The sequence below is a fragment of the Sorex fumeus genome, unplaced genomic scaffold, assembly GCF_029834395.1.
Source record: "Sorex fumeus unplaced genomic scaffold, SorFum_2.1 ptg000043l, whole genome shotgun sequence".
Classification (NCBI taxonomy): domain Eukaryota; kingdom Metazoa; phylum Chordata; class Mammalia; order Eulipotyphla; family Soricidae; genus Sorex; species Sorex fumeus.
In genome coordinates, this window is record NW_026606100.1 from 26,897,503 (window position 1) to 26,920,093 (window position 22,591).

Sequence of the window (22,591 nt, forward strand, 5' to 3'; positions counted from 1 at the left end):
ATGCCACCTTAAATTATCATTGATTTTTATTTTTGTGAAGATTAACTAGTACCTACTAACTCAAGGAAGTTGCTTTCAATAGAAAACTAGCAATTCTAAATTACCAAGAAACAATTAGGAGCCGGAGCAATACAACAGCAAGTAGGGCGCTTGCCTTGCATGCAGTCAACGTAGGTTCAATCCCTAGCATCCCATATGGTCCCCCGAGCCCACCAGGAGTGATTTCTGAGTGCTGAGACAGGAATGAGACCTGAGCACCAACAAGTGTGACTCAAAAACAAAAAAAATAATAATAATAAATAAACAAATTCAAGTATCTTACTTTTGTGTAGATATTCAATTAGCTGGTATATCTGGGCAATGCCTTCCTCTGTCAATGGGGATCCAAACACTACTCCTTTTTCTAAAAGAAAGAAAATACATATATACATACATATTATATATATGTTAGGGCTATATTTTCCACAAATAGTACAAAATCATCATGTTTAGCATTCTATATCGCAAGTCAGCAAATGTTTTCACAGGATCCGTTAAAAAGCCTTAGAGCTGGAAGTGTCCAGACAATAAAAAGAGAATAATTCTTAATCAGATCTCCAGTGTTTAATATCAGGCTGTAGATTCTGTGAAGATAAGGACCCTCTTACTTAAATAATTATGCCTGCAAAATGAAAATTAATTTAAAAGCAAAGCAAAATCAGAGCATGGGTACATTTTACTCTGGAATTTCTTGTGGTGTAATTCCTTTCTTTTCCTTTACTGGCTCGCTCTCTCTCTTTCTCCCCCTCTCTCTCTTTCTCTCGCTCTCGCTCTCTTGTCCTCTCACTATCTGCTCTTGTTCTCTCCAGTTCACTCACTCTGTAACTTGCTCTCTCACCCTCCCTTGCTCTCTCCCTCTTGATTTAGCTCACTCTCTCTCTCTCGCTCACTTTCCCTCTTGCTCTCATTCACTCCCTCTTACTGGTTCTCTCCTTACCAACCTCCTGTTGTTGCCCTCTCTCATACTTTCTAAATAAAATTGTGAAGCTTAAAAAGAAACAAGGGCTTGGGCAATAGTATAGGAGTGGGCGCTTGCCTTATATGCATCAACCCAGGTTGGATTACTGGCACTGCATATGCTCACCTGAGCGCCACCAGGAGTAATTCCTGAGTGCAGAACCAGGAATAAGAACTGAGGACTTCTGCGTATGACCCAAAAATAAACAGGACTTGGTAAAAACATGAGATTATCCACTACAGCTAATTCAAGGTCTGATCTGTTTACCTTATTTTAAACTGTAATGATTTCCTTATCCTTAATAAAATCTCTTCAACAGGGCCAGTGAAATAGTCAGGGGTAGAGGTGCTTGCCTTAGATGTGGCTGACCCCAGTTCAATCCCCAGCACCACATATGGTTCCCCGAGCACCACCAGGAATGACCTTTGAGCAAAAAGACCTCTATGTGGCCCAAAATCAAAATAAGACCAAATTAAAAATAATAATAACATATATATCATAGATATTATCAAAAGTATTACCACTGCTTTCTGTGAGGGCTTTTTGAAGGTGATTCATAAGGATTTGTCTTGGGGCTGGAGCGATAGCACAGCGGGGAGGACAATTGCCTTGCATGCAGCTGACCCGGGTTCGATTCCCAGCATCCCATATGGTCCCCCGAGCACTGCCAGGGGTAATTCCTGAGTGCAGAGCCAGGAGTAACCCCTGTGCATCGCCAGTGTGACCCAAAAAGTCAAAAAAAAACCCAAAAAACAAAAAACCATAAGGATTTGTCTTATCAAAGCTTCTCATAGAATGAAATGATTTGAGAGCTACAATATAAATATTCGAATTTTCTTACTGCACTCTCCAAAATGTGTGATTTTATTTTTTTAATATTATCGTAGCATGGGGCTAGAGTGATAGCACAGCAGGTAGGGCGTTTGCCTTGCACACGGCTGACCCGGGTTCGATTCCAAGCATCCCATATGGTCGCCCGGGCACCACCAGGGGTAATTCCTGAGTGCATGAGCCAGGAGTAACCCCTGTGCACTGCTGGGTGTGACCCAAAAGAGCAAAAAAAAAAAATTATCGTAGCATAAGCTTTCATAGGGTACGTGCTACAATATAAGGTGCCCCTAGTAATTATCTAAAGCAATCCTACCACCTCTCTAGGCTCATAAAGAACCTCAATGCTTTACTTTAGTTATTATTTCATCTCCACTGATTTTATAAGCTTCAAAACTAAGATTTAAGGTTTGCCACATGACCGTGACCACCATGCCTTACAGAATCAGCAGCTCCAGAGTGTGCGATGCTAAGTGTGAAGCCCTAGCAGCGGCAAGACCTGCCCTCCCTTCCCCGACACAACCCCTGGCCTACCCTTTCTCTTGAGAGATATCAGAGACCGGAAGAATCCTGAGGCTGGGCCGGCCCCCCCAGGCAACTTGAGATCCACTTCACCCATCAGCTGAGCCAATTCTGTTCCAGGTAAATCAATAAGTCTTGTGATATTGCTGACGACCAATTCCGTGAACACCTCCGGTTTCTCATGTCGGAGCTTCTCCACAAAAAAGTCAGGATTGAAGATAATGGGTTGACCACGAAGGGACGAGTCATTGCAGGTAAGGAAACTGCAGATAGCATCACTGAAAATATGAAACAGAAACAGAAGGTCCCCTCTGGGGAATGTGCTTCTCAGTTATCCCCTGCAGGCTAATCTGTGTGCTGACATTTTCTTTGGCAGAGGGCTCTCCTAGCAGTGTGGGCGGCAGGTGATACTCTGCTCCAGGCAATTCCCAGCCCAGATATTCAACCCTGACTGTCTGGTTCCACCAGAACCACCCTGGTAGCTCAGGGGCCATGTGATACTGGGGATCAAACTCAGTACCTCACAAGTGCTCCTTTTAACTTAATACCTGAGAGGCAGGGAGAGAGCCCAAAGGGTTATTGCAAAGGCTTTGCATGTAGGAGGTGTGGATTCACTCCCAGCAGTGATGGTACCCCAGCATCACTGGGAGTGAGCCCGGCTGGGCTTGATCTCTAGCCCCATAAACAGTCCCCCAGCACCACCAGGAATGGTCTCTGACGACAGAGCCAAGAGTAAGCCCTAAGCACAGCTGGGAGTAACCCAAATCAAGCAAACAAACGAACAAAATATTTCTGGATCTGATGATTGCACAAAAGACAATCCATTCCTAAATACTTAGAAATTAAGTTCAATGAAGAGACACCAAACAGTCACTCTACTATGAATGCTATGAATGACCTACACTGGTGAAGGGATGGCTGTTGGAACATCGTATGCCTAAAACCCAATCATGAACAACTGTATTTACAACTGTATCTCACCGTGATTGAATACAAAATTAAAATTAAAAATAAGAGATTTTAAATATATGTATGAATTACCTAAATTTCTGTTTTAATTTCAGGCATAAGCCACACAAAGATATAAATCTTAGAGTATCCCAGATCTGATAGACCATTAGAACTGGTAGTCACACAGACAAGGGCTACTTAAAACTTTTTCCATTCTCAACTCCTTCTCACCCAAGAAATGCAACAAGGGCAGGCATTTCAGAAATACCCCAGGTTCACTAAGAGGTCGATCTTAATTTTTCAACTAAGAGATTGAATTAATTTTGGTCATTGTGCATTCAGAAACCTTCAAATGTTGCCAAATTTTTGGCTACCCCCACACTAGGTTTCTGCAACCCACAGCTTAAGAAGCTAGAACACAAACCATGCCTCCTTCTAAAACAGTCGAGCCCTGGATTGTTTACTGTGGAGGGAGTGTGACACATCAGATCTACAACTGCTCCCCCTAACGTGGCAGAGGGCGAGCCGGAAATGCAAACCTTCCTCGGACACAGACAGCATCAGCCTGCTTCCCACGCAGCAGGCCACTCAAATGCCAGGAAACCATGTCAGAGCTAACATGAGACTGTATCGGAGATAAAACTGTGCTTAACTGTGCAGTGGACATTCTGGAGACATTTACTCGCCCCAGTGTTCTGTGGTTCCTGGGTCTGCACCAGGCAGCTGAGTCCTTAACCGTCAGCGCCTTTTAATTTGGCAAGCCACCTTGGGTTTCGCTTAGAATGGGAAGCACAGGTAAGACAAAATACGTCTTAACTTGGCCTTATCCAGGCCTGGGCCCAGGCTTTATTTTCTAAATCCTCGATCCTTTTATTCTCAATGCTTCTGGCCAACCATCTAAGTCCACCTTTGCTTAGATACCTGGCAATACCCAGGGCTTACTCCTGGCTCTGCATTCAGGAATTACTCCTGGTAGGACTCAGGAACCACATGGAGTGCCCAACAGTCACTCTAATATGAACGGTCTGCACCGGGGAAGAGACGGGTGTTGAAACACCAATCCAAATGACTGAAACCCAATCAACCTGGGACTGAACCTGTGCTGGGCACATTGTAAGGCAAGCACCCTCTACTCCTGCTCACTCTACTACTACTCCAGCTCCTGTCGGTCCCTGACCTGGCCGGTTTTTCACTCCTTCAGAACTTAAGAGTATGATCCTGGAAAAGCACCTCTGACTCTCAGAAACATTTTCTTCCCTGTTCTTTGATTCCTAATGTCCAAATACTATTTTTTTTAACTTTTTATTTTATTATGCTACATAGACAAGCTGTATTAACTTATCTCCACATTTTTCACTCATGGGTTGCTCCCGGCTCTGCGTCAGGAACACTCCCGGTGATCCTCCAGGGACGTGAGGTATGAGAATTGAACCCGGAATTCCTATATGCCAAGTACATGCTCCAGCCCTCTGAGCTATCCACACCCCCACCACCCTGTTCCATTTATGATAGCAGGCACATCCCTTGTTTATACTCATTATCAATTATCTAACAACAGATTATTCTAATCTCTATTATAAAGAGTCATGCATTCTATAATTGACTGTTGAGTATGTCTACACAAGCTAAAGAGGACAAGTCATCGCATTATGTTAGGCAAAGTCGAATTTCACCCCAACTCATAAAAACGTTCCCACAGCACCAGGGAGATAGGACAGACACTTGTCTTGCAAACAGTCAATCCATTCTGATCCCCAGTACCCAACCTGGTCCCCCAAGCACTGCCAAGAGTGATGCACTGATTCAGGAGTAAGCCCTGAGCACCAATGTGTGACCCCCAGAAAAAAAAAACCCCAGAAAAGAAACAAGAGTCAATATAAGCTATTGTTTATAATTGTTGCCAATAGGAAATTACTATTCTACTCAAAGAGCTTGAAAATCATGAAATGTGTTAGCACCAAAGCTTTATAATTTTATTTATGGAGGCTAAACTATCATTTTATAGAATTCATAGTTCTTTGGAATTAAAATAACAGATTTCCAGGCCGGAAAATCTGATAGTACAGTAGGCAGGGTGTTTGTCTTGCAAGCAGCCAACTTGGGTTCCTGGAACCACCCGACATGATCTCTAGAAAGCACCAGGAAGGATCCCTGAGGAAATCCTGAGCACCACTGGGTGTAGCAAAAAAAAAAAAAAAACCAAAATAATAAATTAAACAACAGATTTCAAATCAAATTAGTAACGGGACATACAAATGTACACAAATAGAATCAATTCCTCAAGTAGATACACATACACACACAGAGCTTCCAGATCTTTATTCTCATAATTCAGACCAAAACTTAACTACTGCGGACATAGCTCAGCAACAAAGCACTTACACCGCATGTGTGGGACCCTGGGTTCAATCCCCACCCACCAGGGACTGAGAGACAGCAGCCGGCTCTACCTAAGGGAGCCCCATGTTCAATCCTCAGGACCCCAGATGTGATCAAATAAGAAAGTGAAAATTGGCTAAAGTCACAAAGTCCCTGCTACACGATTTCTCACCAGAATCCTGTCTGGCCAGCACCAACAGGCTGGCTCCCTCCCCAGTCTCTGAAAACAGGGGAAGAATTAAGAAAATCAGGAATCAGAACAATAGTACAGTGGGTAAGGCACTTGCCTTGCACACATCCAACCCCGTTCAATCCCTGACCTTCCATTTGGTCCCTGAATACCACCAAGAGTAATGATTCCTGAGTGCAGAACCAGAAGTAACCCTTAAGCATCGCCAGATGTGACCCAAATACAAGCAAACAATCAACCAAAAAACCAAAGTTAAGAAAATCAAGGTTGCAAATACAAGACAAAGATAGCTCAAGAGCCTAGTCCACGCTTAAAGCTAAAGGAATCTGTTTCTTTCCTCTTAGCTTTTTCTTCCCTTCCCTCCCATTATCATTCACGCCACACCCCACTTTAACTTCTTTAATCTAGTTTCATTTTTTCCCTTCCTCACTTTTTCTAAGTAGAGCATCTGGACCTAAGAGAGAAATTATTTTTTAAGGGGGTGGGGGCGGCATGAAATGGTAGATGAGAAGTGGAAAAGGCAGGGTGGGTTGAGGTTTTTAATTCGCTTCCTATTACCAAGTCCCCTAATACCTTTCCACAGAATATACACCACCACAACAAAGACTCAGACTATCAAAGACCATGATTATGAACTTAAGAAATTTCCAAGACTAAAGAGAGTAGTATTCTACTTAAGCAAAAAAACAACTCTCAGCAGTATCCTGTTTTAAAAGTAATTCTACATTTGCTCAAATTCAAGGGGAAAAAATTAATTTCTTACATAAGTGCTGAAAGCTTCTGGTGAGGCATTGGTAAATCGAAGAGACAGGAAAAAGGCTTTCTCCTCATTTCTTGTGACAAAGAAACCTTCCTTTCTCTGCCCCAATTCAGCCTACACAAATTCCAGACATGCTAGAGAACACAAGGGAACATTATGGAGCCTGAAAGGCAGCACTTAGAATACTCAGCACTTAGACACAAGTAGGAACAAGACAGAAATAAAAAAAAAAAAAACTGGACCAGTTAACTCTGTTTACGAACGCACAGATGAAGTTCGACTATCTCCCATTGCCACCGAAGGTTGTCTTAATTAAGTAAATCAATCACATCCCACAAAGTCATTTTATAACATAGGCAAGGTGATCTCTATGTCACAAATAAAAATAAAAATAATAATAATATAAAAAATATGTATTAAAAAAGCCAAACTTGGACCAGAAAATAGTACAGCTATAGTGGATAGGGTGCATGCAGCCAACCCAGGTTCTATTAAATAAATAAATTAAAATTTTCTTAGGAATTTTATAGTTGCTTTTGTACATGTTGCCCCAGTAGTCCAGGGATATAGCCCAGGAACTCACACATGCAGGGCAAGTGTTTCCCACAGAGCTATACACCCAGTCCTTTGGAATTTTCTATTGTTTCTAGGTTCCACAGTGATGTCCTCTTTGTACCAAACATTAGTAATTTATTTTTTCTTTAAACATCTATATCTTTTTTCTTTTTTTTTTTTTGCTTTTTTTCTTCCTTCTTTTTTCTTTCTTATTCTTATCTTTTTTTAAAACATCTATATCTTATTACTGTTTATCAATTACATTAGCTTTATCAAGATTCCACCTTTCAGTTTTACTGAATCCCTCTTCTGTAAAATTTATTATTCAGTTCCTTAATTTCTACTATTATCTTAATTACTTCCTTTCTTCTATTTCAATTTCTTCAGGTCTCTATAAAGTCTTAAAAGCAATCAGTGAACCAGAGAGAGAGCTCAAAGGTCTCAGGCAAATGCTTTGCACTCAGAAGTCTTAGTTTCCACCCCTGGCACGACCTGGGTCCCAGGCATAGGGTGTGGCTCCACCCCTAACACGACCAAAAAACAGACAGGGCCAGAGAGACAATTCAACGAGGCAAGCACACTGCTTTGCATGCAGGAGGCCCCTAAATACCACCAGAGTGACAACCAAGCATCCAGTCAGAGTAGCTCTAGAATACTACCAAGTGTGGCAAAAACATAAAAAATAAATTTAAAAAAAAATTTTAAGTCTGGGGCTGGAGCAGTAGCACAGAGGGTAGGGCATTTGCCTTGCACGCGGCTGACCCGGGTTCGATTCCCAGCATTCCATATGGTCCCCCGAACACGGCCAGGAGTAATTCCTGAGTGCATGAGCCAGGAGTAACCCCTGTGCAATGCCAGGTATGACCCAAAAATCGAAAAAAAAAAAAAATTAAAGTCAAACTACAGTATAACAAGATCCTCGCTTAAGTGGTAAAATCATAAACAAAGATCAAAGTAAAGATCAATTTACTTTACAATTCTGGATTGGGGGTCTGGAAGAATAGTTTGGTGGATTAGAGCAAGCATGTGGCCATGAGTTCAAACCCTTGGTGTCAGGCTGAAGAGTTATCACAAAGGATTGGAGCATACTCCTGGGCTCAGTTTCTCTCACTAGATGACCCAAGTCTTTCTCATGCCAGGAGTAGCAGCCAAGCAACATACTGTGGCACCCCGCCCCACTCCCCCCCAAAAAAGAAGCAAACAAAATCCCCAGTATCCCATTTGCACCAAGCACGGTCCTCAAAGCTCCACTGTTCAGCTCACTGCTCACTGTCTGCAATGCCGAACAGCACAGTCAATTCCCAGCCATGTCTCGGCCACATGTGCGGAAGCATCACAAAAATGCCAAGTAACCACCTTGGCAAGGGCCACAATTGAAAAGCTGGACAAGGGCCGCAGCCAGGAAGTATGACCTGTAGCAAGTACACGCTTGAGCACCGAAGTCACCCTTGGTGAGCACCACAACCACCACTTGTGTGCCTCATCTGAGAGTACAACCCGGAGCAAGCACACAAGTACAGGGGTGCACACAACTACCAGTGGCGAGACTCGGTGACACTGCGCCCAGGTGTGCATGCCCTGCAACCCAACGTGTGCACCCTAGCAAGCACCACAGCCGGGTATGTCCACCACATCACATCACAACAACAAGGAAAGGACGGGGGATAAAATACAGAATTGAAAAATAAAATAAAACACAGAACAGGGATCTGGGGATAGCTGAATGGAACAGCACCTGTCCTGGAGGTGTGAGACCAACTGAACCCCCTGCCGCCACCACCAAGCATGACCGAAGCGGGACCCCCATCTGAGCCCACTACCACCACTACAAATCAAGTGTGTGACTCTGGCAAGCACTGCAACTGAAGGGGTGCAGGCTGTGGGACCAGGACACAGTCCAGCAGGCAAGGTGTTTACCTTGTATGCGGCCGACTCAGGTTCAGTCACTGGCACCCCATATGTTTCCTGAGCCTCACCAAGAGCAACCTCTGAGTGCAGAGCCAGGCCAGGAGTAAGCCCTGAGCACAGCCAGGGAAGGCCCAAAATCCAAAAACAAAACAAAAGGGAACGAGTTGGGGCGGGGGAGATAGTACAGCAGCAGGTAGTGCATTTGCCTTGCACGTGGCCAACCCAGGTTCCATCCCCAGTACTTCACATGGTGCCCAGAACCTCCAGGAGTGATCCCTGAGTGCAGAGTCAGGAGTCAGCCCTGAGTACCAACTGGGGATGACCCTTAAACCAAAAACAAAGGGTGTAAGTGCCACAACCAAGAGTACAGCCCTGGCAAACATAACACAAGTGTGCAACCCCCTATCAAGGCAATAACAGAGGGAAGGGAAAGAAGGCAAATAAAAATAAAATTCAGGATAATGATACATTGGGAGGTTGGTGGTTAACCTCCATGAGGCTGCGAAGAAAGTTTTGAGGGTACTAGCAATGTTTTTCAGATAAATCAGTGATCCAGGGGGAAGTGGAAGATCACTGAAGTTAAAATGACAAATATTGGGGCTGGAGCGATGGCACAGCGGGTAGGGCGTCTGCCTCACACATGGCTGACCCAGGTTCGATTCTCAGCATCCCATATGGTCCCCCGAGCCCTGCCAGGAGTGATGCCTGATTGTAGAGCCAGGAGTAACCCCTGAGCACTGCCAGTTCTGACCCCAAAAGAAGAAAAAAAAAAGAAAAGAAAAAATGGCAAACATTAAGGTTTATCAAAGTCAAGTGGCAGGAAGAGCACCGACTGCAAGATTCTCTACACCTGTATGTACACTCAACATTTCCCATGACAAAGATGACACCGTATGTGCACTTTTGGTCACAGCCAGCAGTGCTCAGAGGCTACCTCCAGCAAGGTGAGGAGTAAAAGAGAGCACTCCTGGTGGTTCTGGGAGACCGTGAAGTGCTGGGGACAGAATATGGGCCTCTCACATACAAAGTACACACTTGGGGCCATCTCCAGAAATTTCTTAAGAAACAAGCAGTTTTGATATAAATCTTGCTGCAACTTAAATACAGAAACTTAAATACAGAAAAAGTCAGCATATACTAAAAGTTAATTTCCTTGTCATGAAAGTGTTTACAAGGGCCTGAGAGACAGTATAGCAGGTAGGGTGTTAGCCTTGCACGTGGCCGACCCGGATTCAATCTCTGGCATCCCAATATGATCCCCTGAGCACCGCCAGGAGTAATTCCTGAGTGCAGAACCAGGAGTTACCCCTGAGCATCACTGGCTGTGACCAAAAAATAAAAATAAACAAACAAATAAATAAATACGCCTGTCTTTAAAAAAAAAAAAAAAGGATGGGTGGGGGAAGTGTTTGCATAGACAGCCAGATCCAGGAGAACTAATAGGAAGGGAGACAGATATACAAAGATCACAGGTGTTCAGAAGCCAGAGCAATAGCACAGCAGGTAGGTGTTCGCCTTGCACGCGGCCGACTCGGGTTCAATTCCCAGCATCCCATATGGTCCCTAAGCACCACCAGGAGTAATTTCTGAGTGCAGAGTCAGGAGTAACCCCTGAGCATCGCTGGGTATGACCCAAAAAAGAAAAAAAAAAAAATCCACATAGGTGTTTCAGTGCAATTTGAGAAAACTATTCAAAGAGTAATTCAGGTCTCCCCATAGAGCAAAAATCAGAGTATTCCTATTTGTTATGATTTGGTCGGTTATTTTTGGCCTGGGAATGTCACACTTTTCTCTATATCAAATACAGGAACAGGGAGTCACTCAAGTGGTAGAGCATATGCCACGTGGGAGGCCCAGATTTAGATCCCAGGCACTGTAATGTCCTTAAAGCACGGCCAAGTGTGGCCCGAGTTGGGCCCCAAGCCTGCCACGCCCCCGGTACTAAGAGTGTGACCCCCATACTAAGCAATAACAATAATGTTTCCAGACATCCCCAAATAACTGAAAGTCATACCAACTCAGGTCAATCTAGTTTCAGACTGGGGAGTCGACTCTCCCTATCCAGAAATCCCCCTGTAACTTCCCTGCATTTTCAGGGGAAAATAATAGAAATAAGATTTACACTTCCAAAAGGGTAATTTTTATAACCTATTTATAGTCTGCAATTATTACTTTAACCACTAGATGGGATGCTACGTGTATGGTAATATGCTTCGTAGAGAAAGGGACGGGAAACAACCCACAGCTAAAACTTGAATTAGAGAAAAGTGAAATGCTTTCAAGGCACGTTGCACCCACCAGTTATCAAAATTCAAGGTAATAGATTGGGGGGCAGGGGAACCCTGTATCCTGTAGATGTATCCTCTGGCTGACAACTACCAAAACTGCAAACCCACAAAACTAAACGTTTCCTGCCTCGTGGATTGCTTAACCTGATTTGTTCTCCAGGAACCACAACCTTGGCAACTTCTATCAAAATATGAGCTATATTTAAAGTTTCTAAGTCGAACTCAATCCCCTAAAAAGAAATGCACATTCTCTCACTGCTCACTCAGCCTACGAGGCTCTGGATGCGACACCTCAGCTGTTAAAACACTTCCACCTATGAAGTACTCTTCCCTTTTGCCACAAAATAATTGTACACTGGTGTCAGGAAAGCTGATATAAAGAGACTGAATCTTGGGGGCTGGAGTAATAGCACAGCAGGTAGGGTGTTTGCCTTGCACGCGGCAAACCCGGGTTCGATTCCCAGCATCCTATATGGTCCCCCAAGCACCGCCAGGAGTAATTCCTGAGTGCAGAGCCAGGAGCAACCCCTGAGCATTGCTGGGTGTGACCCAAAAAGCAAAAAAATCAATAAAATAAATAAATGAAAAGACTGAATCAAACCGACCCCAAATGCCCAGACAGACAGAATGATTGATTTACTGGATTTTTCTTTTCTTTTCTGCTTTTAGTTTTTGCTTTTAATTTTTGGACCACCCCAGCCATGCTCAGGGGCCACTGCCCAGTGCTCAGAATCAAACCCAGGGCTCCCACACACAAACACAATAAGACTCTATTTGGGTTTAAACTGGTCTGGTTTGGGGAGCGACAGAAATAGCTGAGAAGTAGTAAAAAATTTCAGGAAAACACTACCCAATTTCATAGACAAAAACTTTGAAACAAGGGCGGAGAGAGAATACAGTGATAGCGTTTGCCTTGCATGCAGCTAACCCAGGTTGGATCCCCAGCATCCCTTAAGATCCCCCCCAGCCCAACAGGAATGATCCCTGAGCACAGAGAGCAAGAAATAAGGCCTGAGCACCACTGGGCATGCCCTCCCCAGAAAAAAAAAAAAGTTAGTTTTCAAACTTTCACTCTAAGGTTTGCCCTTCAGAACAGTTGTCCAAGTTTTGCTTTGTTCTGTTCCAGTTTGGTTTGGGGGTAAAATCCAACAGGGCTTCAGGACCACTCCTAAATGACAGTGATCCCCTGGGCACCCCCACATGCAAAACATGCACTCCAGCCCTTTGAGCCATCAGGCGATGTCCCCTAGAGTCGCTTCCTTCCCCTACTCCGGAGGTGACTTTTACTTGACATAAATCATATCAGCTATTATTCAAACTTCTCAGTCTTATCTCAGGGGCCACTGCCCAGTGCTCAGAATCAAACCCAGGCCTCCCTAAGCATGGCTGGGGTGGTCCAATTTCATTTATTTATTTTTGCTTTTTTGGGTCATGCCCGGTGATGCACAGAGGTTACTCCTGGCTCGCACTCAGGAATTACTCCTGGCGGTGCTCAGGGGACCATATGGGATGCTGGGAATCTAACCCAGATTGGTCAAACTCCCTACCTGCTTGCTATTGCTCCAGCCCCTTATCTATGAATTTGAAGCCATCTTTTATGTAAAATATAGCTGGAATTCACCTCTCTCATTCATTAGAGATTAAAATTTCATGCCAGAAACTAAGTATCACTGAGCTGTTGCAAGCATGTGTGACAGACCAGTTAGCATAAAACCTGGCCTTGTGGCAGGAGTCAAATCTATACAAACACAAGGTAAGCAAGGTAAAGTTAAGTGATGGAGTTGCAGCGATGAAAGAACTAGTGAAGTCCAACCTGTTTCCCATTACAAGTGGATGGGGAGGGAGGCAGGACTTACAAAGGCTATAAGAAACGTATTTATACAGTTTACCACATAAGAAATACAGTAGAAAGTTATTACTTTAAAATCTCATTCTAGGGGCTACAGTGATGCTGGCACAGCAGGTAGGGCATTTGCCTTGCACACAGCCGACCTAGGTTCGATGCCCAGCATCCCATATGGTCCCCTGAGCACCACCAGGAGTAATTCCTGAGTGCAAAGCCAGGAGTCACCCCTGCACATCTCCAGGTGTGGCCCAAAAAAGCAAAAAAGAAAAAAAAACTCATTCTATAGAATAAACAGAGTGGGCTGGGATGATGCTAGTATGGCAGATAGGCCACTTGCCATGCACAGAATCAACCCAGGTTCCATGCCCAGCACCACCGATGGTCCCCTGAGCCCCACCAGGAATGATCCCTAAGCACAGAGCCAAGAGTAAGCCCTGACAACAGCCGGTTGTGGTGTGTCTCCCGCATTCCCCCCACCTCCCCCAAAAAGGATACACTGAGTAAAATGCTGATTATTTAAGATAATATCTGGAAAATGTCTCTCATTATCAAAGTGCTCCAAACAGAATTACTTTCAAATGATTTACAAAACATGGGAGTCTGAAGGTTCGGGTTTGGGGGCCAAAATCAGTGTCGATCAGGGGCTGTTCTCAGTCTGTTGCTGGGAGGCAAGAGTTTGGGATGGGGTAAGTCGTTCCCCACAGTGTGCCCTGGTGGGGGGCCAACCCAGGCCTCCTGCATGCTAAGTCGTACTTGAGTCCATTGAGCACTCTCATGGATACGAAAGGCTGAGTTTTGCCTTCTGCTTGGTACAATTCTGAATACAGAAAAATACTTCCACTACTGTAGTTCATTAGAACTATTTCCTAGGATTTAAAAAAAACTGTGCAGGCATCTTTTTTTTTCTTTTTGGGTCACACTTAGCAATGCTCAGGGGTTACTCCTGGCTTTGCACTCAGGAATCTCCTGGCAGTGCTCAGGGGACCATATGGGATGCCAGGGATCGAACCCAGGTCGACTGTGTGCAAGGCAAATGCCCTACTCACTGAACTATCACTCCGGTCCTGCATAAATATTTTTATATGGTCCTCCTGATGGTATCCTTAAACAAGCTCACCAGTGATTTTCTCCATGTGTCTTAATTATCAGCATTTATCACTCACTCAGTCTTGATTAGTTAGTTGAGAATTTCAAAGTAATTTTCATGGTCATGTCCCCAATCCCAGAGAATCCTAATCCTCAAGGCACACTTGGCCCTTTCATCATGTATCTATAGAAAGTTGTTGTCGGGGCTGGAGAGATAGCACATCGTTTGCCTCGCACGCGGCCGACCCGGGTTCAATTCCCAGCATCCCATAGGGTCCCCTGAGCACTGCCAGGAGTGATTCCTGAGTGCAGAGCCAGGAGTAACCCCTAAGCATCGCCAGATGTGACCCGAAAAGCAAAAAAAAAAAAAATGGTGTTGTCAGACATTGTTAACTGGAAGAGTAATCCTGTAAACTTGCTTCCACGCATAAGGAAATTTTTCCGGAAAGCATGGATGCTAAGTCAGGGGATAAAACCAAAAGAGGAAAATGGCATTGGCCATTCTGCTGCAGTGGTGGACCTATGAAGCACCTGAACCCTGCCCTCAGGGTTCCGAGGGCGTTTCTGTACTGAACGGGTGCCAACACTCCCATGGTACCAAAGTGATGAACAAGTCCGCACAAAGGTGAGTGCATGTACAACAAAAATGGTGGTGTTCTGGAAGTCGTCCACAACGGAGAGTCCTAAACAACTGAGTAATCCAATTTACAAGACCAGCCTTGTTTAATGTGACGATATGATTCTCTTTAGGCCTTAGAGCATGAACTTGCTTACAAGGAGCAGAAATGGCAACACTGCCTGAAACTACAGCAACATTTAATATTGCATCAAATGAGCATCTCTCTGGAGATACTGAAACAACGAAAAGCAAGGGCCAGCACAATGAGTCTGTGGCAGTAATACATGAGAATGTAAAGACAACAGCGTTCCAAATTCCGAGGGCTAAGGAAGGAAACTGAGGCCTTACTGAAATTACATCTCAAACAGGCTGGTACTTGCTTGTTTGGTGGGAAAGGGAAAAACCCTTTTGTTTTGCTTTTTGTATCTTTTCTGGTGTGAGGCCACACCCAGTGGTGCTCAGGGGCTATTCTGAGCAGTGCTGGAGAGAGGGCAGAGAGTCGCTCCTGGTGTGCTCAAGGGTCATGCATGGCAGGAAAAACAGAACTTGGGCCTTCTACACGTAAAGCATGCACTCCAACCCTGTAAGCTCTCTCCCCAGCCCTTCTTGTCTGCTTTTATCTTCCTTGCAAAGGAGCATTAACTAGCCCTGTTCACCATTCCCAGTTCTGATCTTCCGTGTCTAGAAGACCCGGCCAGCACCAGCTGGCAGTCGAGAACCCAGAAGACCTTCTCCTAGATTTAAATGCCAAGAACCCTGGGCAAATGGGGGCCAAAGAGATTATACAGCAGGTAGGGTGCTTGCCTTACACACAGTCAACTCGGGTTCAAATCCCAGCACCCCATGTCGTCCCCTGAGCACTACCGCGTGTGGCAAAAATAAATAAACAAACAAAAAAAAAACAGTTAATTCTAAACCTCTTCTTCCAAAGTCCAAAGATAGACTGTCCACAAGACAGTGGACACTTCTGCTGTGGCACCTAACTCTGCAGCACACACGGGTTCCTGGGACTGTGGCTCACAGAGGCTGCTGAGCACCACCAAAAAACGATCACACTGCATATCACAAGCTCAGGACAAGACCAATATTCGAAATTTGAGGGTCAGGGATATGGCCCAAGTATATAACATTTGCTTTGCGTGAGCCCAGGGGTCCAAATCTGGAAATCCAGCGAGCAAGCCACGTGCTCAGCCCTTTGAGCCATCTTCCCTGCCTATTAATTATGTGTTCATTTATTTAGTTATTTATGTCGCAGTACCAGAGATTAAACTCAACTCTTACATGTGCAAGGTACGTACTTAACCATTGAGCCACATCCCTGACCCTTACATTAATTTCTAAAGGTTAACATTACAACATAGGGACTAGAGAGAGAGTACAGGGGTTAGGGGGTTTTGCCTTGCATGCAGATGACTCTGGTTAGATCCCTGGGACCTCAAATAGCCCCTGAGCACCACCAAGAGTCACCCCTGGGGAGAACCAGAAATAACCCCTAAGGGGAACCAGAAATAGCCTAAAAAAAAGAGAAACCCCCCCAAAATTACAACATAAATAAACTTGCTGGCAGGAAACTAAAATTTCCTATAGTTCTAATTGCTTCATTCTTTCAATAACAAAAAAAAGGGCATCTGTCAGGTAATAGTTCAACTTGACAAATCACCTGTGTTTTATTTGGTAACTGACAGTGGTATGCACTATGCTATCTTCCAATCTTTGGCTTTAAATACTTACAGTCATTTGAAACTAACACATACCCCATGACAAATGCTCCTGCATGTATGCGAGCTGCAGGGGATTAAAAACAGCAAGAGGGCTACAGCTGAACTCCACTCCCAGGCCGGTAAAAGACAGAGCATAGTTTTTCGCTTGTTATTTCAGTCACACCCCGTTGTGCTGGGATGGGGGAAGGAGGCTACTCCCAGACAAGTGCTCAGGGGACCATGTGGTGGTGGGAAGAGCCCCTGGGATTTTGCATGTACTCCAGCTGTCTCCCTGAAACCCATTATAAAAGTTGTCATTAACCCACAATTTTAAAATGACTGTTCATAAAGTAGGTCATAAAACATATGAACATCTGACAAAATTCTTTCTTTCTAATCCCACTGAGCTACTGTATCCTGTATGTTACTGTATAAAAAGAACAGGGCAAGAGAGGGCACTTAATGGGTTAAGTATACGATTTATATACGGGAGGCTCAGATTTAATGATCCTTCTGCACTGCAAGGAGCAATCCCCAAGACAGGCCCCAGCGTGGCCCCCAAGCACTGCCAGATGTCACCAAAAAAAACAAAAGCTAGCAAAAATGAGGGTGCTGGCGAGAAAGTACGATGGGTAAGGTGATTTACCTCCCATCCAGGGGGCCCAGATTCGTAATCCTCAATGCTACCAGGGGTTCTGCCTGAGCACAGAGACGAGAACAGCAGCTAAGCACCAGAAGATATGGCCCAAGCCCCAGCATAATAAAAAACCTGGAAAGATGGGGCAGCCAGGTTTGGTCCCCAGCCTCCCATAGAGTCCCCTGAGCCCTCCAGAAGTGATTCCGGAGTATCACCAGGTGCGACCTAAGAGATAAAATAAACCTGAAACAAAAGGGGGTGCAGAGGAGAATTCCAGAGACAGTACAATAGCCATCTGTTGCTTTTCCCTCCCAACATCTATTTTCCCGCCTGGTAATAGCACCCCTATTTTCCACGAGTGCAGTGCTAGGAGGATCATGAGACGCAGGGGACTGAACCCAGGCCTCCCTCCCGTAAAGAATGAGCTTCAGTCCAATGAGCCTGGGTTTGGTTTTTGGGCCACACCCAACAGTGCTCTGAGGTAACTCCTGGGTTTGTGCTCAGAGATCTCTCCTGGCGATGCAGAGGGACCATATGCAGTGCCAGGAATCAAACTTAGAAATACATAGAAAATAAGGCTAGGAAAGTCACGTTTAGTAACCAATAGTCCTTACTCTAAGGCAACGTTCCTCAATCTTTTTTCAACCTGTGGCCCCCTTCTAACCTTGTTTCCTTCCTTGGCCGTCCCGTACTACCAGTTGGTCCTCTAGTCTCGTGCAGTGCCCCACCACCAACACCACAATTGATATGATTTTTACCTGTAACTCTTTTGGCATGTCCTGGGGGCCCAGAAGGGGCCATAGGGCCCTGGTTGTGAAACCCTACTCTTTTTTTTTTTTTTATGTAGGAGTACTGCTATTTATTCAGCCACTGATTAGCTGATTGAATTGGGCATGAACTCCACCTTAATTTTTTTTCATAATTTTATTTATATTTTTTTCTTCTTATATTTATTTATTGAATCACTGTGGGGAAAGTTACAAAGCTTTCAGGTTTCAGGTTTAAGTCTCGGTCATACAATGACCTTTCCCTTCACCAGTACTCATTTTTCACCACCAAGAACCCCAATATAACCCCCCTCCCACCCCTCCCAGTGCCTGTGAGGCAGATGATTTCTACTCAACTCTTCTCTACATTGATTACATTCATATTTCGACAAAAGATGCACCATTATTGTTTAGAATTTCCCCCCCCAACAATCAGAATTGCTGAAAAGGCATTGTGAAATACTTTGTTTTCTATAGCTGGTATGAGAATCATATAATGTCATATAATAATTTTGGATTTCTGCAAAGAGCCAGATCATTACGAGATTGGTGTGAAACCCTCCTCTTACGGCAGTGTTCTTCAACCTTCTTACACACAGACCTGTGTTACGCACCCACACACAGTCCAGGGACCGGCAGCTCTAAGAAGGCAGGAGACAGGTGGTTTTCAAGCCTAGGGACCAGCACGCGTAGACCACCGCTCTACAGTCATGTAAATCAGCAGCACACAGGACCCTCTCCCCATTTTCTGGTTTTCATAAATAGGAGGCAAACACCCTGCAGTCTAGTTCTGAGCTTCCTGTATTTCCTAATCAAACCTGGGTCCCCCAAATGCTGGCAACTTTCCATAAGTTCTATCTTTTCCCTGAATTCCTTTGCCTCCCTCCAGACCCCTGGAAGTTCTGTTTTGCTTTTTCTGATTCATAGTGGATCCCCTTTTCCAGTGAAATTTTTTTTGGTGGGAGTGACACACCTGGGAGTACTCAGGGCTTACTCCTGGCTCTGTGCTCCTGGATCACTCCTGTTGGGACTCAGGGGGGCCATACGTGGTGCTGCAGATGGAACCTTGTTAGGCCCCAGGCAAGGCAAGCGCCCTAACCCCCTGTACTATTGCTCTGGCCTCTCCCGTGAATATTGAGGTTAAAATAAAAGCCTGTGACATTATTTGTCAATTTCCTCTCTGCCTAATAATAGCTCTTTATCGGTTTTATAAAAACTGAGCTGGGAACCAGAAAGAGATCAGGGGAGCTGGGGCGCATACAGCTTGATCCCTGCCCGCCTGGTCTCCCAAGCATCACTCAGCACTTGCTTCCTATGTCCAGATTTGATCCCTGGCACCTCCTGTTCCCAAGAATGACAGCAGTGACCCTATACCAAGCTGGCAGTAGCCCTGGGCACCACTCGGTATGGTTTCTGTCACTGTCCTCCAGTTATTCATCGATTTGCTCGAGCAAGTCCACTAATGTCTCCATTGTGAGACTTTGTTGTTACTGTGTTTGGCATATGGAATATGCCATGGGGAGCTTGCCAGGCTCTGCCGTGCAGGCGAGATACTCTCAGTAGCTTGCCGGGCTCTCCGAGAGGGGCAGAGGAATCGAAGGTCGGCCATGTTAGCTGTGTGCAAGGCAAATGCCCTAGCGCTGTGCTATCACTCCAGTCCCGGTATAGTTTTAGAAACAGAAAAAAAAAGACAGTAATTTGAAAGTGTAACAAGCAATTTACTGAGATTGAATTCCACGGGATGTCAAAAGATCGCATGGCCGCCCACCTACGAGATGATCAGACTTCTTCGTCAAGACCCTGAACAATTGGTTTGAGGCTCTTTGTGTTCCTAGAACGAGCAGATGCCACTGGGCTATGCTAGCATGCAATAGGGATGAATGGAGGCGTTACTGGCGCCCACTCGGGCAAATTGGTGAGTAACAGAATATCAAGTGATCAAGTAATCAACAAGCAATTAAACTTTAAAACATCATTCCAGGGGGCTGGGGCGAAAGCACAACGGGTAGGGCATTTGCCTTGCACGTGGCCAACCTGGGTTTGATTCCCAGCATCCCATTTGGTCCCCCAAACACCGCCAGGAGTAATTCCTGAATGCATGAGCCAGGAGTAATCCCTGTGTATCGCCTGGTGTGGTGTGGGGGGGCGGGGAGGGGGGCATCATTCCAGCTGATTAAGGCCAAAAATAGAAGAGGTATTTACTATCCACGAATCAAAATTAAGTTTTTTTTTTCTTTTCTTTTCTTGTCTACACCCAACTGTGCTCAGGGTTTACTCCTGGCTCCGTGCTTAGAATCACTTCCTAAGACAGAGCTCAAGGGACATTATGGGATGCCAGGGATTGAACTTGGGTTACCTGCCCAGGAAAAGGAATGATCTAATCAGATATACAAATCCTCCCTATGATGTCAAGACAAAATATGGTCTACCATTTATAGGCTGTTTCAAGAATGAAAAATTATTCCCTATAAATATCAAACAATTGGGGCTGGAGAGATAGTACAGTGGATAGAGCCTTTGCCTTGCAGGTGGTGAACAGGGGTTTGATCCGCGGGGTCCCATATGGTTCCCTGAGCACCACCAGGAGTAACTCCTGAGTGCAGAGTCAGAAATAATCCCTGAGCATCACTGGGTATGGCTCCCTCTCCTCCCCCCCCAAAAAATTACAAACTAAATATCAAACAATACATTCTACTACCTCAACTGGTAAGAGTGTGATGGCCACTCATAAACCCAGCTTCCCAAGACTTGGAATCGACTATTCAGTAGAAACTATAGCATAAAGGACACCAGAGCACTTTATTGATTTATAATGAGACAATGTAAATAAGCCCTCTCCATCAAATTCTAATATGCATGTGCAGAGAAATATAGAGAGACATAAATATGTAAATAGGCGAACTAAGGTCTCAAGGCTAGGACAAAAACATCTGGAAAACATTTCTGGGAAATGCTAATTTTCTGTGTGCCCGCTTAGGAAAGAACACAGAGGAAAAAAAATAACACCGAGATGGCTAAGTGAAATGGCAATCCCTCTGATCTGTTCTTTAGTTGTTCCACTAGGAAAAGAAAAAAATCTATCATGTACTGAAAGGGCATTAACTGTTCGGTTCAGGGATAAAAGCCTTAAAAGGGCTGTCTCATTCAACCCTGACATTCTCTGGAATAAAATCCTGAGGAGGGGCTGGAGGGGGGGGGGGGTTCAGCAGCAATATATTACAAGCCTTGCATGTGTGACACCCTGGGAGCAGTCCCAGGCCCCAGAAACATGCACATAAAAATTTTGTTTAAATACTGCATAAGCCTCAGAGATAGTTTAGCACATAAAGCACCTGCCTTGCCCAAAACGGACCTGAGATCCTCAGCATCACATTAGGCTCCTGAGCATCATCAGGAATGGTCCCTGAGTGCAGCCCTGAACACAGCCGGATGTGGCCCTAAATATATATACACACATATATATTATATGTATGTAAAATATATGTAACATATATATATATATACACGTTATGTGTATTTATCTATATCAAGATTCTGCATGCACAGGTATCTAAAAGCATCAAGTAAGATATTAAACTGAAATAGTCAGATTCACCGAATGGTGTTTGCACCGGGCTGGAGAAATGCAAGGAGGAGTTACTAATTAACTGAAGTTAAAACAAGACGAAAACGCTCTCGAGATTCTCCTGTCCGACTTTGTCCCTACAGTTGACAACGCGGTTTTTGCACTTAAAACGTCCCACGACGGGCAGGTCTCGCGTTCAAAAAAGTCCCTTCCACGGTTAACAGACCTGCCCTGAAGTGGCCCGGGGACTCGGCCCACGTCTGACCACTCGGACCCTGGCCCAGGAAGCGCCGGAAAAGCTCTGACCACCTCGACTCCCCGGGGATGGGTGGTGGGGACCCTGGGGGATTGGCTCAACAGCTCTTGGCTAGAATTCCCTCGCCCTGCAGATGAGTCTCAGATGCAATAACGGGCAGTGTCCACCCCAGCGGGCGCGCCTGCCGCGAGCGGCCCTCCCGGGAGCATCCGCAAGGACCAGACCCCCGGCTGGACACTACCCACCCCCCTCCACCCCCGAGGAACCTCAATCCCCGCAGGCGCCAAGTGCGGAACGCCGGCGGGCGAGGACGGCGCAAAGCCCGGCCCCCACTGGGTCACCGTGACCCGAGGGGAAGGCGTCAGCCCGGCCAGCCCACGGCCGCGTCGCCTAGGCAGCTGGACCAAGAGCTCGGCTCACCTCCGGCCGGATCCGCGGGCCGGCACCTCCCCTTCGCGCCCAGCCTCAGCCGCCATCTTAGTCAGCGCACTTCGCCCCGCCCCTAGGCCCCTCCCCTCCCCCCGGGTTGGCTAAGACTGGCCCGCCTCTGTCCGAGGATTGGCTGGAGTAATCCCCGCCCCCAACCCGCACGGCTCCCTGATGGGATTGGTCTATTCAAAAGGCCAACCGTCATTGGTTGTTCCCCAGTCCTCGCGGAAAAGAAAGGGGAGGTGGAGAGCCAGCCCCCACGTGCCCCGCCCCCCCCGCCCCCACCCGGAGCTGCAGCTTCTCGTTTT

General features: G+C 45.5%; 1 protein-coding gene across 1 annotated transcript in view; it reads right to left on the reverse strand.

The window, feature by feature from the left end:
- ARHGAP19 (Rho GTPase activating protein 19) overlaps positions 1-22,343 on the reverse strand; it is a 58,068-nt gene extending 35,725 nt beyond the window's left edge. The window contains exons 1-3 of the mRNA XM_056120782.1: positions 22,275-22,343; positions 2,360-2,625; positions 323-403 (exon numbers count right to left, since the gene is read on the reverse strand). Of these exons, the coding sequence (XP_055976757.1) occupies positions 323-403; positions 2,360-2,625; positions 22,275-22,330 (403 nt within the window). The 5' untranslated portion in view covers positions 22,331-22,343. The remainder of the gene's footprint in view (positions 1-322; positions 404-2,359; positions 2,626-22,274) is intronic.
- Positions 22,344-22,591: the final 248 nt, after the last annotated feature.